The 15,197-nt window shown below is 46.7% G+C and overlaps 1 protein-coding gene across 1 annotated transcript in view; it reads right to left on the bottom strand.

The window, feature by feature from the left end:
• The window catches only part of LOC144487156 (pancreatic secretory granule membrane major glycoprotein GP2-like), a gene marked incomplete at its 5' end in the record, with an annotated part of 30,311 nt that overhangs the window by 11,353 nt on the left and 3,761 nt on the right, over positions 1 to 15,197 (bottom strand). Inside the window, 3 exons of the mRNA XM_078205217.1 lie at positions 10,946 to 11,032; positions 13,594 to 13,758; positions 13,852 to 13,928. Coding sequence (XP_078061343.1) covers positions 10,946 to 11,032; positions 13,594 to 13,758; positions 13,852 to 13,928 — 329 coding nt within the window. The remainder of the gene's footprint in view (positions 1 to 10,945; positions 11,033 to 13,593; positions 13,759 to 13,851; positions 13,929 to 15,197) is intronic.

The raw sequence follows: 15,197 nt of genomic DNA, 5'->3' as shown, positions 1-15,197 counted from the left end.
GAGAAACAGCAAGATAGAAAAAATGTGTGTGTGTGTGTGTGTGCGCGTGTATGTGTGAGACAGAGAGATTTACAGCAAGGTTTAGAGAAAGTGGCCGCTATTTTACTATTTTTTTTCTGAATGCTGGGCGGAATTGAAACTTGGAGTGTTTCAGATCCATTTTCTGGGCGAGTTTTCAGGCCCCCCATACGCACTCTGCCTGTAAAAATATCAGCACGCCTGTTGCTCGCTGCAGAAGCCTATGGGCGGGGCTTAACACACCCGAAAACCCTGCAGAGGGAGGAAGTGCGCACGGGCAGGCCTCTGATGCTGCACATGCGCGTCAGCAGCAGCAGGGGTCTGACAGAAAATAGAGAGCTGTCAGGCCCCTGCTAGTACAGGCTGCCTGAAGCAGTTCCCCCCAACCGTGCAATCGCAAGGGTCTGCGGCCTGAGATATAGCCCCCACTGACACTTCCTGCTGCCTTGACTGTTCGCAGACCACCCCTTCCCCCATTGGTCACAGGCCCGTTGCCCTCCCCCCACCGATCGCAGACCTGCCGCCCTCCCCCCATTGATCGCTGCAGAGTGGCAGCGGGCCCTGTCCCCCATTAGTCCCGCCCCATCCACTATTTAGCCCACCCCCATTGCTCCCCGCCAAAACTGTCCGGTGGGCATTGCCCAGGTGGCATTGCCAGTCTGGCACTGCCCAAGGGGCATCCCCCCTTCCCCTCGGCCTCCCAGGTTGGGGGGGGGGGGGGTGGCCTCAATGGCCTCTGGTTCCACTGGCGATGGCAAATTGACTCTTTCCCATTCATGCAGAGCATGTCTATTTCTCGCTGGAGAGAGATCATAAAGAGAGGTGGGCCCAGATGATTGAGTGTCAGACTCACTAAGCCGATGTAAAACATCATTATAATACATTTCTATATGTTAACTTACCTCTTGCCCATCTGTGGTGTGAGGCTGACCGCGCTGGAAATGCAGCACTTGTAAAATGGCGCCGGTTGCAAACAAATGGTGCCAATTGTGCTCAGTGCTTTCCGCCTGACTTTACTAAAGCATCGCGGCCAAATACACGGTAATACTGCCTCCAGTGTGTTTCCATTTCATAGAATCATAGAGTGCAGAAGAAACCCTTCAGGCCAACGAGTCCGCACTGACACATTAGAAACACCTGAACTCCGACCTAATCCCATTTGCCAGCACTTGGTCCATCGCCCTGAATGTTATGACATGCCAAGTGCTCATCCAGGTATTTTTTAAAGGATGTGAGGCATCCCGCCTCCACCACCCTCCCAGGCAGCACATTCCAAACCATTGACAGCCTCTGGGTATAAAAGATTTTCCTCACATTCCCCCTAAACCCCCTGCCCCTCACTTTCAACCTATGTCCCCTTGTGGCTGACCCTTCAACTAAGGGGAACAACTGCTCCTTATCCACTCTGTCCATGTCTCTCATAAGCTTGTATACCTCGATCAGGTCTCCCCTCAGCCTTGTCTGCTCCAACGAAAATAACCCAAGCCGACACAACCACTCTTCATAACTTAAATGTTCCACATCAGGCAGCATCCTGGTGAATCTTCTCTGCACCACCTCCAATGCAATCACATCCTTCCGATAATGTGGTGAGCAGAACTGCACACAGTGCTCTAGCTGTGTACTCACCAAAGTTGCAACATAAGTTCTCTGCTTTTGTAATCTATGCCTCGATTGATAAAGGCAGGTATCCCATATGACTTTTTCACCACCCTACTAACCTGCCCTTCCGCTTTCAGAGATCTGTGGACAAATACACCAAGGTCCCTTTGTTCCACAGAACTTCCGAGTGTCCTACCATTCATTGAATACTTTCTTGTCAAATTACTCCTTCCAAAGTGTATCACCTCACATTTTTCAGGGTTAAATCCCATCTGCCACTTATCTGCCCATTTTGTCTATGTCTTCCTGTAGCCCAAGACGCTCTGCCTCACTGTTAAGCACCTGTCCAATCTTTGTGTCATCCGCAAACTTACTAACCCTACTCCCCACATAGTCAATGTCATTTATATAAATAATGAATAATAGGGGACCCAACACAGATCCCTGTGGTACGTTGCTGCACACTGGATTCTAGTCACAAAAGCAGCATTCTGTTATCACCCTCTGTCTCCTGCAACTGAGTGTATTTTGAATCCACTTGATCAAATAACCCTCTATCTCATATGAATTTACCTTCTTTACAAGTGTCCCATGTGGGACTTTGTCAAAGGCTTTGCTGAAATCCATATAAACTACATTGACCCCTCGTCTACACACCTAGTCAACTAACACGTCAGTCAACGACACATGGTAGCACAGTGGTTAGCACTGCTGCTTCACAGCACCAGGGACCTGGGTTCGATTCCCGGCTCGGGTCACTGTCTGTGTGGAGTTTGCACATTCTCCTCGTGTCTGCGTGGGTTTCCTCCGGGTGCACCGGTTTCCTCCCACAGTCCAAAGATGTGCGGGTTAGGTTTGATTGGCCATGCTGAAATTGCCCCTTCGTGTCCTGAGATGCACAGGTTAGAGGGATTAGTGGGTAAAATATGTAGAGATATGGGGGTAGGGCCTGGGTGGGATTGTGGTCGGTGCAGACTCGATGGGCCGAGGGGCCTCTTTCTGTACTGTAGGATTTCTATGAATCTATGATACTCAAAACATTCAATCAAATTTAAGGCTAGTGTTTGCAAGATATTGAGAATGTGAGAGTTTAAGGTTATTTTAAGTTTAATTATTATTGTTACAAGTAGGCTTACATTAATTTACGGCAATGAAATTACTGTGAAAATCTCAATCTCTGGCACCTGTTCAGATACACAGAGAGAATTTAGCACAGCCAATGCATCTAACCTGCACATCTTTCAGACTGTGGGAGGAACCCGGTGCACCCGGAGGAAACCCATGCAGACACAGGGAGAACGTGCAGACAGTGACCCAAGCCAGGAATCGAACCCATGTCCCTGGTGCTGTGAGGAAATAGTGCAAACAGCTGTGACACTGAGATACAGGAAGATAGAGAATGACTGTGTGTAAGGGAGAGAAACGGCAAAATACAAAGAATGTGTGAGTGTGAAAGAAAGATACAGCAAGACATAGCAAATGTCTGTGTGTGAAAGAGATGGTAGTCATGATGTGGAGATGCTGCTGTTGGACTGGGGTGAACACAGTAAGAGTTTTAGTGACACCAGATATCCACTCCATCTGAGGAAGGAGCAGCGCTCCGAAAGATAATGGCATTTGCTACCAAGTAAACCTGTTGGACTTTAATGTGGTGTTGTTAAAACTCTTACTGCGAAAGAGATACAGCGAGATATAGAGAACGTGTATGTGTGTGAGGGAGAGTCATAGAGTCATAGAGAGGTTTACAGCATGGAAACAGGCCCTTCGGCCCAACTTGTTCATTCCTGCCTTTTTTTAAAAACCACTAAGCTTGTCCCAATTGCCCGTGCTTGGTCCATATCCCTCTATACCCATCTTACCCATGTAACTGTCTAAATGCTTTTTAAAAGACACAATTGTACCCGCCTCCACTACTACCTCTGGCAGCTCGTCCCAGACACTCACCACCCTCTGTGTGAAAAAATTGCCCCTCTGGACACTTTTGTATCTCTCCCCTCTCACCTTAAACCTATGCCCTCTCGTTTTAAACTTTGTCCTTTTTCGTTTGGGAAAAGATGTTGACGATCGAGCTGATCTATGCCCCTCATTATTTTATAGGCCTCTATAAGATACGGAAAGGTAAAGAATGTTTGCATATTTGATATAACAGGCTAGAGGGAATGTGTCCGATGTGAGAGACAGATACAGCAAGATATAGGAAATGTGAGTGTGAGAGAGAGATACAGCAAGATAGAGAGTGCGTGTGTGAGAGAGAGAGAGATACAACAACAAGCTCGAGGGAATATGTCTGTTTGAGAGAGAGAGGTATAACGAGATATAGAGAATGTGTGTGTGTGAGAGAGAGAGATATACAGCAAGATATAGAGATAGAGTGTAAGAGAGAGAGAAACCGTATGGCCAATCCACCTAACCCGCACATCTTTGGACTGTGGGAGGAAATCGGAGCACATAGAGCAAACCCATGTCGACACGGGGAGAATGTGCAGACTCCACACAGACAGTAACCGAGGCCGGAATTAAACCTGAATCCCTGGCACTGTGAGACAGCAGTGCTAACCACTGTGCCAACGTGTCATCCGATGTGGGCGAGTGAGAGAGATACAGCAAAATATAGAGACTGTGTGAGTATGAGTGAGAGATACAGCAGGATATAGAGAATGTCTGTGAGTATGAGAGAGAGATAATGTGGAGATAGAACATAGAACATAGAACATAGAACAGTACAGCACAGAACAGGCCCTTCGGCCCACGATGTTGTGCCGAGCTTTATCTGAAACCAAGATCAAGCTATCCCACTCCCTATCATCCTGGTGTGCTCCATGTGCCTATCCAATAACCGCTTAAATGTTTCTAAAGTGTCTGACTCCACTATCACTGCAGGCAGTCCATTCCACACCCCAGCAACTCTCTGCGTAAAGAACCTACCTCTGATATCCGTCCTGTATCTCCCACCACGAACCCTATAGTTATGCCCCCTTGTAATAGCTCCATCCACCCGAGGAAATAGTCTTTGAACGTTCACTCTATCTATCCCCTTCATCATTTTATACACCTCTATTAAGTCTCCCCTCAGCCTCCTCCGCTCCAGAGAGAACAGCCCTAGCTCCCTCAACCTTTCCTCATATGACCTACCCTCCAAACCAGGCAGCATCCTGGTAAATCTCCTCTGCACTCTTTCCAGCGCTTCCACATCCTTCTTATAGTGAGGTGACCAGAACTGCACACAATATTCCAAATGTGGTCTCACCAAGGTCCTGTACAGTTGCAGCATAACCCCACGGCTCTTAAACTCCAACCCCCTGTTAATAAAAGCTAACACACTATAGGCCTTCTTCACAGCTCTATCCACTTGACTGGCAACCTTTAGAGATCTGTGGATATGGACCCCAAGATCTCTCTGTTCCTCCACAGTCTTCAGAACCCTACCTTTGACCCTGTAATCCACATTTAAATTTGTCCTACCAAAATGAATCACCTCACATTTATCAGGGTTAAACTCCATTTGCCATTTTTCAGCCCAGCTTTGCATCCTATCTATGTCTCTTTGCAGCCTACAACAGCCCTCCACCTCATCCACTACTCCACCAATCTTGGTGTCATCAGCAAATTTACTGATCCACCCTTCAGCCCCCTCCTCTAAGTCATTAATAAAAATCACAAAGAGCAGAGGACCAAGCACTGATCCCTGCGGCACACCGCTAGCAACCTGCCTCCAATCCGAAAATTTTCCATCGACCACCACCCTCTGTCTTCGGTCAGACAGCCAGTTACCTATCCAATCGGCCAACTTTCCCTCTATCCCACACCTCCTCACTTTCATCATAAGCCGACCATGGGGGACCTTATCAAACGCCTTACTAAAATCCATGTATATGACATCAACTGCCCTACCTTCATCAACACACTTAGTTACCTCCTCAAAAAATTCTATCAAATTTGTGAGGCACGACTTGCCCTTCACGAATCCGTGCTGACTATCTCGGATTAATCCGCATCTTTCTAAATGGTCGTAAATCCCGTCCCTAAGGACCCTTTCCATCAATTTACCAACCACCGAAGTAAGACTAACCGGTCTATAATTACCAGGGTCATTTCTATTCCCTTTCTTAAACAGAGGAACAACATTCGCCATTCTCCAGTCGTCTGGCACCATCCCCGTGGACAGCGAGGACCCAAAGATCAGCGCCAAAGGCTCTGCAATCTCATCCCTTGCCTCCCACAGAATCCTAGGATACATTTCATCAGGCCCAGGGGACTTATCGACCTTCAGTTTATTCAAAACTGCCAAGACATCCTCCCTCCGAACATCTATTTCCTCCAGCCTATTAGCCTGTAACACCTTCTCTTCCTCAAAAACATGGCCCCTCTCCTTGGTGAACACTGAAGAAAAGTATTCATTCATCACCTCGCCTATCTCTACTGACTCCATACACAAGTTCCCACTACTGTCCTTGACCGGCCCTAACCTCACCCTGGTCATTCTTTTATTCCTCACATAAGATTAAAAAGCCTTGGGGTTTTCCTTGATCCGACCCGCCAAGGACTTCTCATGTCCCCTCCTAGCTCTCCTAAGCCCCTTTTTCAGCTCATTCCTTGCTAACTTGTAACCCTCAATCGAGCCATCTGAACCTTGTTTCCTCATCCCTACATAAGCTTCCCTCTTCCTTTTCACAAGACATTCCACCTCTTTTGTGAACCATGGTTCCCTCACTCGGCCATTTCCTCCCTGCCTGACAGGAACATACCTATCAAGGACATCCAGTATTTGTTCCTTGAAAAAGTTCCACTTTTCATTAGTTCCTTTCTCTGACAGTTTCTGTTCCCAACTTATGCCCCCTAATTCTTGCCTAATCGCATCATAATTACCCCTCCCCCAATTGTAAACCTTGCCCTGCCGTACGGCCCTATCCCTCTCCATTGCAATAACAAAAGACACCGAATTGTGGTCACTATCTCCAAATTGCTCTCCCACAACCAAATCTAACACTTGGCCCGGTTCATTTCCCAGTACCAAATCCAATGTGGCCTCACCTCTAGTCGGCCCATCCACATATTGTGTCAGGAAACCCTCCCGCACACACTGCACAAAAACTGCCCCATCCAAACTATTTGACCTACAAAGGTTCCAATCAATATTTGGAAAGTTAAAGTCCCCCATGACAACTACCCTGTGACCCCCACACATATCCATAATCTGCTTAGCAATTTCTTCCTCCACATCTCTATTACTATTTGGGGGCCTATAGTAAACTCCTAGCAACGTGACCGCTCCTTTCCTATTTCTAACTTCAGCCCATATTACCTCAGTGTGCAGATCCCCCACGAAGTGCCTTTCCGCAGCCGTTAAACTATCCTTGATTAACAATGCCACTCCTCCACCTCTTTTACCAGCTTCCCTACACTTAGTGAAACATCTATACCCCGGAACGTCCAACAACCATTCCTGTCCTTGTTCTACCCACGTCTCCGTAATGGCCACAACATCGTAGTCCCAAGTACCAATCCACGCCCCAAGTTCATCTACCTTGTTCCGGATGCTCCTTGCATTGAAGTAGACACACTTCAACCCACCTTCCTGTCTACCAGTACCCACCCTTGACCCTGATACCTTCCCCAATACCTCACCACCCTCTCTGACTTCTGGACTACAACTCCCTTTCCCACTCCCCTGACAAATTAGTTTAAACCCCCCTGAAGAGCCGTAACAAATTTCCCTCCGAGGATATTGGTGCCCCTCTGGTTCAGGTGCACCCCGTCCTGTTTGTACAGGTCCCACCTTCCCCAGAACGTGTTCCAATTATCCACGTATCTGAAACCCTCCCTCCTACACCATCCCTGCAACCACATATTTAACTGCACTCTCTCCCTGTTCCTCAACTCGCTATCACGTGGTACCGGCAATGTACCAGAGATGACCACATGTTTTGTCTTGGCTCTCAGCTTCCAGCCCAGCTCCAGAAATTCCTGCTTTAAATCCCCGTCCCTTCTCTTACCTATGTCATTGGTACCAATGTGCACCACGACTTGTGACTGTTTCCCCTCCCCCTTCAGAATCTGGAAAACACGGTCTGAGACATCACGGACCTTGGCATCCGGTAGGCAACATACCATCCGTGAGTCTCTTTTGCTGCCACAGAACCTCCTATCTATCCCTCTAACTAACGAGTCCCCAATAACTATCGCCCTCCCGCTCTCCCCCTTTCCCTCCCGAGCCACAGAGACGGACACAGTGCTGGAGATCCTCTCACTGCGGCTCCCCACTGGTATGTCATCCCCCTCAACCGTATCCAAAGCGGAATACTTGTTGCTAAGGGGAATGACCACCGGGGATCCCTGCACGGACTGCTTCCTCCCAGCCCCTCTCACCGTCACCCATCTGTTTTCAATCCTCGGAGTAACTGTATTCCTAAAGCTTGTGTCTATGGCCATCTCTGCGTCCCTGATGATCCTAAGTTCATCCAACTCCAGCTCCAGTTCCCTAACACGGTTTTGGAGGAGCTGCAGATGGGTGCACTTCCCACAGGTGTAATCAGTAGGGACACTGTCGTCGTCCCTCACCTCAAACATAGTGCAAGAGGAACATTGCACTGCCTGCACACCCATCCCCTCTAGATACCTTGCCAGTACCAGGTAGAAAGTGCAAAAATGAATTCAAACTCACCCCTACTCGCCCTTTCAGCCTAAGCCCTGTGAGCCAAAGTCTTATAGCTCACACTCTGCTTCCCACACACTCAAGCCCTGTGAGCCAAAGTCTTATAGCTCACACTCTGCTTCCCACACACTCAAGCCCTGTGAGCCAAAGTCTTATAGCTCACACTCTGCTTCCCACACACTACGCTGCCCGCTCCCGACGCTGCCCGCTGTATACTGCAGCCTACCTTTAATACTTCACGCGCTTAAAGAAACCCTTCCCAGACTCCTTTGCTGCCCACTTCTAGTTTTCACTTTAAACTTGAAAAACTGCTGTTAAAGTAAAGGCCAAAAAAATACACACACTAGCTGACTAATTAAATAAATAAACAATTCAATTAATCCAATTAATCTCTTACCAACACTGCTGCCTTCAATCACCCCTCTCAGCTTGCTCCAGTGGACTGGGGTAAGCACAGTAAGAAGTCTCACAACACCAGGCTAAAGTCCAACAGTTTTATTTGGTAGCACAAGCCACAAGCTTTCTGAGCGCTGCTCCTTCATCAGATGAGTGGGAGTTCTGATATACAGAATATATACAGGATATAGAGAATGTGTGAGTGAGAGAGAGAGATACAGCAGGATATAGAGAATGTGTGAGTGAGAGAGAGAGATACAGCAGGATATAGAGAATGTGTGAGTGAGAGAGAGAGAGAAATACAGCAGGATATAGAGAATGTGTGAGTGAGAGAGAGAGATACAGCAGGATATAGAGAATGTGTGTGAGAGAGAGAGATACAGCAGGATATAGAGAATGTGTGAGTGAGAGAGAGAGATACAGCAGGATATAGAGAATGTGTGAGTGAGAGAGAGAGACAGCAGGATATAGAGAATGTGTGAGTGAGAGAGAGAGACAGCAGGATATAGAGAATGTGTGAGTGAGAGAGAGAGATACAGCAGGATATAGAGAATGTGTGAGTGAGAGAGAGATACAGCAGGATATAGAGAATATGTGAGTGAGAGAGAGATACAGCAGGATATAGAGAATGTGTGAGTGAGAGAGAGATACAGCAGGATATAGAGAATGTGTGAGTGAGAGAGAGAGAGAGAAATACAGCAGGATATAGAGAATGTGTGAGTGAGAGAGATACAGCAGGATATAGAGAATGTGTGTGAGAGAGAGAGATACAGCAGGATATAGAGAATGTGTGAGTGAGAGAGAGAGATACAGCAGGATATAGAGAATGTGTGTGAGAGAGAGAGATACAGCAGGATATAGAGAATGTGTGAGTGAGAGAGAGAGAGAGATACAGCAGGATATAGAGAATGTGTGAGTGAGAGAGAGAGATACAGCAGGATATAGAGAATGTGTGAGTGAGGGAGAGAGATACAGCAGGATATGGAGAATGTCTGTGTGGGTGAGCATATGAAAGAGAAATGAAAAAGCAAGAGTGGCAAAATCTTTAAAGAAATAGTTGGTCAATTATCCAGTGAGTGAATTAGAACCTTGTGCAATCTGATCCAAGTGCGGAGACCACTTTCTTCCCCATCATGTCACACATGCAGCCAATGTTCAAACCCCAATAATGTCCAATTTAAAAATCTGCAAGTTGCTGCTCCACCAATCACAGCAAATGTGGCAGAGGAACAGCCTGTGATTGGAGCTGTGGTGTGAATGTGAAGGTCCATGATGCATTCTCACTCTCATGGCCGCCCTTGCAGTCTCCCCTACAGGAACATAGGGATCTGAATGATCGCACAGCCTCCTACTCCCTTTCAGTCAGTGATTTCCAAACCCTGACCACCCTTTGGCTGAAAATATTTTCTTTTCATTTCCCCTTTAAATTTTTAGCCAATAACTCTCAATCTGTACCCCCGCCCCTTCCCACAGTTACTAAACACTCTGCAAAGGTAAATTGTCCCTTCCCATCCACACTATCTAGATCAACCAATCAATGCTCACCTCTTCAAAAGACAACAAACCCAGCCTATCCAATCTTTCAAAACAAAACAGAAAAGGCTGGAAAATCTCAGCAGGTCTGACAGGCATCTGTGGAGAGAGAATAGAGCTAACGATTCGAGTCTGGATGACCCTTCACCAGAGTTCCAGCTCGGACCCTTCGTCAGAAGTCCTGACTTTCGGCACGGAGCTGATTGTGCTGACAAAAAAACACTTGAGAGACTCGCGACCGGCGCTCGCTAAAGGCCCCCAGCTGCTGTGTCCCGGTTTGCAGCACAGTGGGCCCGAGAGTCCCGGCCTGTATCTTTATTCAAATAGGGAGACCAAAACTGTGCCCAGATTTTATGATGTGGTCCCACCAAGACCCTGTACAGCTGCAGTAAAACGTGCTCACATTACATTCCATTGCCCTGACAAGACCAACATTTCACTTCTGTCCTAACCACTGATGAGACCATTATCGTGATGTGGTGATTTATGGAGCAGGACAGCCAGGTCCCTCTGTACCTCCCAGTTCACCAATCTCTCTACATTTCAATCATCTGAAGCTTTTCTATTGATTCTGACCAGTCACACTTTCTGGGTGACCACAAACACCAATGACAAAATAAACATGCACTGATAGCAAAATGATTGGAACAGAATCCCACTCCCCTCACACAATCCATCTCACTCCCCTCGCCCACTCTGTCCATAGCAACCCTTCTCTCAGTTTGATTTTCAAAATGCTAATACCTGATGCTGCTGTAACGTTCCAATGAGGCGAATCATAAGGCGGGCTGGTCTGTGGTGTGGGCGGTTGGGTTGGAACTGGACCAGCTTCTGTGAATGAGGAACAGAAAGGTGAGAGAATGTGTGAGAGCAACATCCAACACGAACACAAAATACAGTGAGGAACAGGAGTCTGTAAGTCAAACATGAACTCTGCCCATCCACACAGACGCTGTCACCATGGTGAATACTTGACATTGTTCTCACCAATCGCCAAACTCAGATTCAAACCATTGTGAGAGCTCAGCCAATGATATTGTAGAGGCAAAACTGTCTCTGCAATCGTCCGAATGTGACTTCGAACCAGACTGGACCCACATGGGTCATCCCACACTCCACACTGGATAGCCCATGCGAGGCAGCCCACACCCCCAAACAGGACCCCCAACACGGGACCCTTTATACAGGATAGTACACACACTCCTGACCCCCTAACTGACTCTTGCACAAATCAGCTGTCAGTAAGAAACCCAAACCCCACCCCTGCCAATCCCCCCCCCCCATAACCATTGCCGATGTGAACCAACACCCTGACCCCGTGTCCGACCAGACTGCTACACCCACTCCCCGCATACCCTGGCCAATCCTCTACATGAACTGGCTAGTGCCCTCATGCACCGCCCCCCCGCCCCCCCCCCCCCCCCCCCCCCACCAAAAAAAACTGACTTAACAGTCTGACTGCACACAACCCCCACCCCCCCATGAGCAAACACTCCAGCCCCCGTGACCGATCCAACAACCCCCCCACTTCCATAACCAAACCCTGCACCCCTTGCATGACCAACCCTCCCCCACCTCTGCCACCCCTTCCTGACCGAGTCCCCTCCCCTAAATCCCCACACTCCCTCCCCCACTCCCTTGTTTGCTGTTCTGTTATTTTCAGTGGGAGTTTTATTTGCAGTTGCCTGACAGAAGTTGTTGCGGTACAAAAGGGGTATGAGCTCCTTCACTCCATTGTTTCTGGCTCGAAAGCCAGTGTCTCCCTGCACTGCCTGAATTTTCATATATGCCCACATTATACTGCATTTTTCAGATTTCTGTCCACACATATCAATCTCCTTTTATATCCTCTTCACAATTTACTTTCCTACCTATCTTTGTGGTGACAGCAAATTTAGCAACCATACCTTCAGTTCCTTCATTTACGTTGCTATTCAAATGTCCCTTTAGCATCCATGATGACTGAGATTCCACAGCCCTCTGCAATGGAGAATTCCGAGGATTCACAACCCTCGGATTTTATGAATTAAAAAAAAATCTTCCCCTTGCTCCTAAGTGGCGTACCCATATTTTGAAATTCTGTCCCCTGGTTCGAGTCCCAAAGTGAAGAATCCTATCCTCACACTTAGGTCAAAATAGAAGAATTGTTGGGGTTGAATCTGGGTTCATAACATACCTTGGGGACCCTAACGTTGCTACTTTGCTACTCCTGAACTCAATCCCTCTGGCAATAGAAGCTAATAAACCATTAGCTTCATAATTGTTCATTGCTCCTGCATTCTAGCTTTTAGTGATTTATTGGAAAGAATCATAGAATCATAGAAACCCAACAGTACAGAAAGAGGCCATTCGGCCCAACGAGTCTGCACCGACCACAATCCCAACCAGGCCCGACCCCCATATATTTTTACCCACTAATCCCTCTAACCTACACATCTCAGGACACGAAGGGGCAATTTTAGCATCGCCAATCAACCTAACCCGCACATCTTTGGACCGTGGGAGGAAACCGGAGCACCCGGAGGAAACCCACGCAGACACGAGGAGAATGTGCAAACTCCACACAGACACTGACCCAAGCCGGGAATCGAACCCAGGTCCCTGGAGCTGTGAAGCAGCAGTGCTTTGACGAGGGATTCCTAATCTCGCACCATTTCAGAAATACTCCACACACTTGTTCCTCCTCGCAAATTGTAAGCATAACCTTATATTTTCTACGTTATATTCTATCTGACATCTACTTGTCCACTCACTAAGCCCTTTTGGAAGAACATATTTAGTCCCCACATCCAAATTATTGATCAAAATTGTGAACAGCTGGGGCCCAAGCTCTGACCCTTGTGGTTCCCTCTGGTCAGAGGCTGCTAACGCCAGAATGAGCTGTTTATTGTCACTCTGCTTTCTGCCTGTTAACCAATCTTTAATCGATGCCAGTATATTACCTCCTATCCCAATGCTTTATTTGTGTTGACCAACTTTCCATTGCTGACCTGATCAAAAGCCTTCTGAAACTCCAGGAACACTGCATCCACTTTTCTCAATTATGTTAGGAATATCCTCACAAACCTCCAACATGTTTGTCAAACGTGATTCACCATTGATTAATCCATGTTGACTATGCCCAATCACATCTTCATTATCAAAATGTCTATTCCACAACTCCTTGAGAATTAATTATTTTAATTTCCCTCCTTGTGCAGGAAGGTTAGTGAGTGAGTGAAGGGCGACAAACGGGCTATCAGAGTGTCTGAATCATTTCCCTTTGCTAAAAATTATACTTTGAGTGTCAGTCCCTTACAAAGCAGAGGCTCTCGTGTAACTTTGTCAGTTGAGCTGCTGAGCTGGGACATCCCAGAGTTTTCTCTTTACATCATTTCCAAACACCAATGTACCTGTGCAGTAAGCGAGGGAACAGGCAGGTGACTTCTTCAACTCATAAACAAAGAAATTGTAGCAGCGTTTGATCTTTATTTCTTGGTGCCAGCGACAGGTGTTTCCACTCCAGTGAAAACAAACTGTCCTCTTTACTATCCCTTCACGCAGACTGGGATGAGATCCTGAAATGAGGAATAGAAAGATTGAAAAGTGTCTCCAGTGTGAATTGTGTTGGACAGTCAATGTCAATCTGATGTAACAGAGTCTGAAATTACCTTTTAACCAGCCTGTGGCGTGTGTGGAGCAACGTCTTACTGGAACAACAGTCTCAGGAATGGTCGAACTACCAGGACTGAAAGGACAATCACACAGTTCATCGCTGTACTGATGCAATCCAAATAAAAAGAGGCTGCAAATACTCAGCTGGTCAGGCAGCCTCTGCGGCGAGAAACAGAATAACGTTACCCTTTGTGACGAACCATCTTCAGAGCAGAGGAGTTATCACAACACCAAACATTAACTCTGTTTATTTCCAGAGATGCTGGCTGACCTGCTGTATATTTCCAGCATTTTATTTTTGTTATTTCATTATTTTAAGGAAGAGGTGTGTGAAATATTAAATGAGATTAGCTCAGTGAGGGAGGAAATATGAAGATGTTTACCATCCTTGAAAGTGGATATGTCCCCAGGCAGAGACAATTCATACCGGAGGCTGCTGAGGAAAGCAAGGGAAGATGTAACAAAGACACAAAGCATCTTCACCCATCAACTGTGCCTATAGATGTGGAGCTGGAAAAGTAATGACATTGATTAAGAGACAGCCGGAGTAATTACAGAGCATTCAGCCTCATGTCTGTGGTGGGAAAATAATGGGAAATAATTCTGTGAAATAATAGAAATCATCATTTGGGAAGGTTTAAATAAATTTGAGTCAGAATGGATTTGTTCAAATAAGTCAAGTCTCAATAACTTGATTACATTGATTGGCAAAGTAACATGGAGAGTTGATGAGTGTAACATATATGATATAGTCCACAAGGGTTTTAGCAAGAGCTTTGACAAGGTCAAACAAGACTCACTCGTCAGGAAATTGGAAGGAGAGTTGGATGCCAATTGTCTCAATGTCAGAAGCAAAGGGTTGTGGGTAGTGTGGTTATTGAGATTGGAAGGTTATTCCCAGTGGAATTCCAGAGGGATCTGTACTGAGTTCCTTGTGTTCTTGTGGTAGTGTCAATGAAATGGAATTAAAAGTTGGGGACATGAATAAGATGTCTGCAGCAGAGATGAAAATCGTTCATGCGCTTGATAGTGAGGAAGAAAGCTGTAAACAGCAGGAAGATATCGATGGATTGGTCAGGTGGGTAGATGTGTGAGCAATAGAACTCAATGTGGAGAAGTGTGAGGGAATGGGTTTTGGGAGGACAAACACTGGATGGAGAACACACAATGAATGGTGGATATTGAGGTGAGTGGTGGAGCAGAGGGATCTTGGAGTATATGTCTATTGATTGCTGATGATAGCGCGACAGGAAAATAAGGTGCTCAAGATGATGCTGTAGAGATTTTTCTTTATTGATCAAGGACACGATTAGAAGAGGAAGGAGGTGTTTCTCTAATTGTA

Source organism: Mustelus asterias, unplaced genomic scaffold (genome assembly GCF_964213995.1).
Source record: "Mustelus asterias unplaced genomic scaffold, sMusAst1.hap1.1 HAP1_SCAFFOLD_623, whole genome shotgun sequence".
NCBI lineage: Eukaryota > Metazoa > Chordata > Chondrichthyes > Carcharhiniformes > Triakidae > Mustelus > Mustelus asterias.
This window is presented reverse-complemented; position numbering and strand designations above follow the sequence as displayed.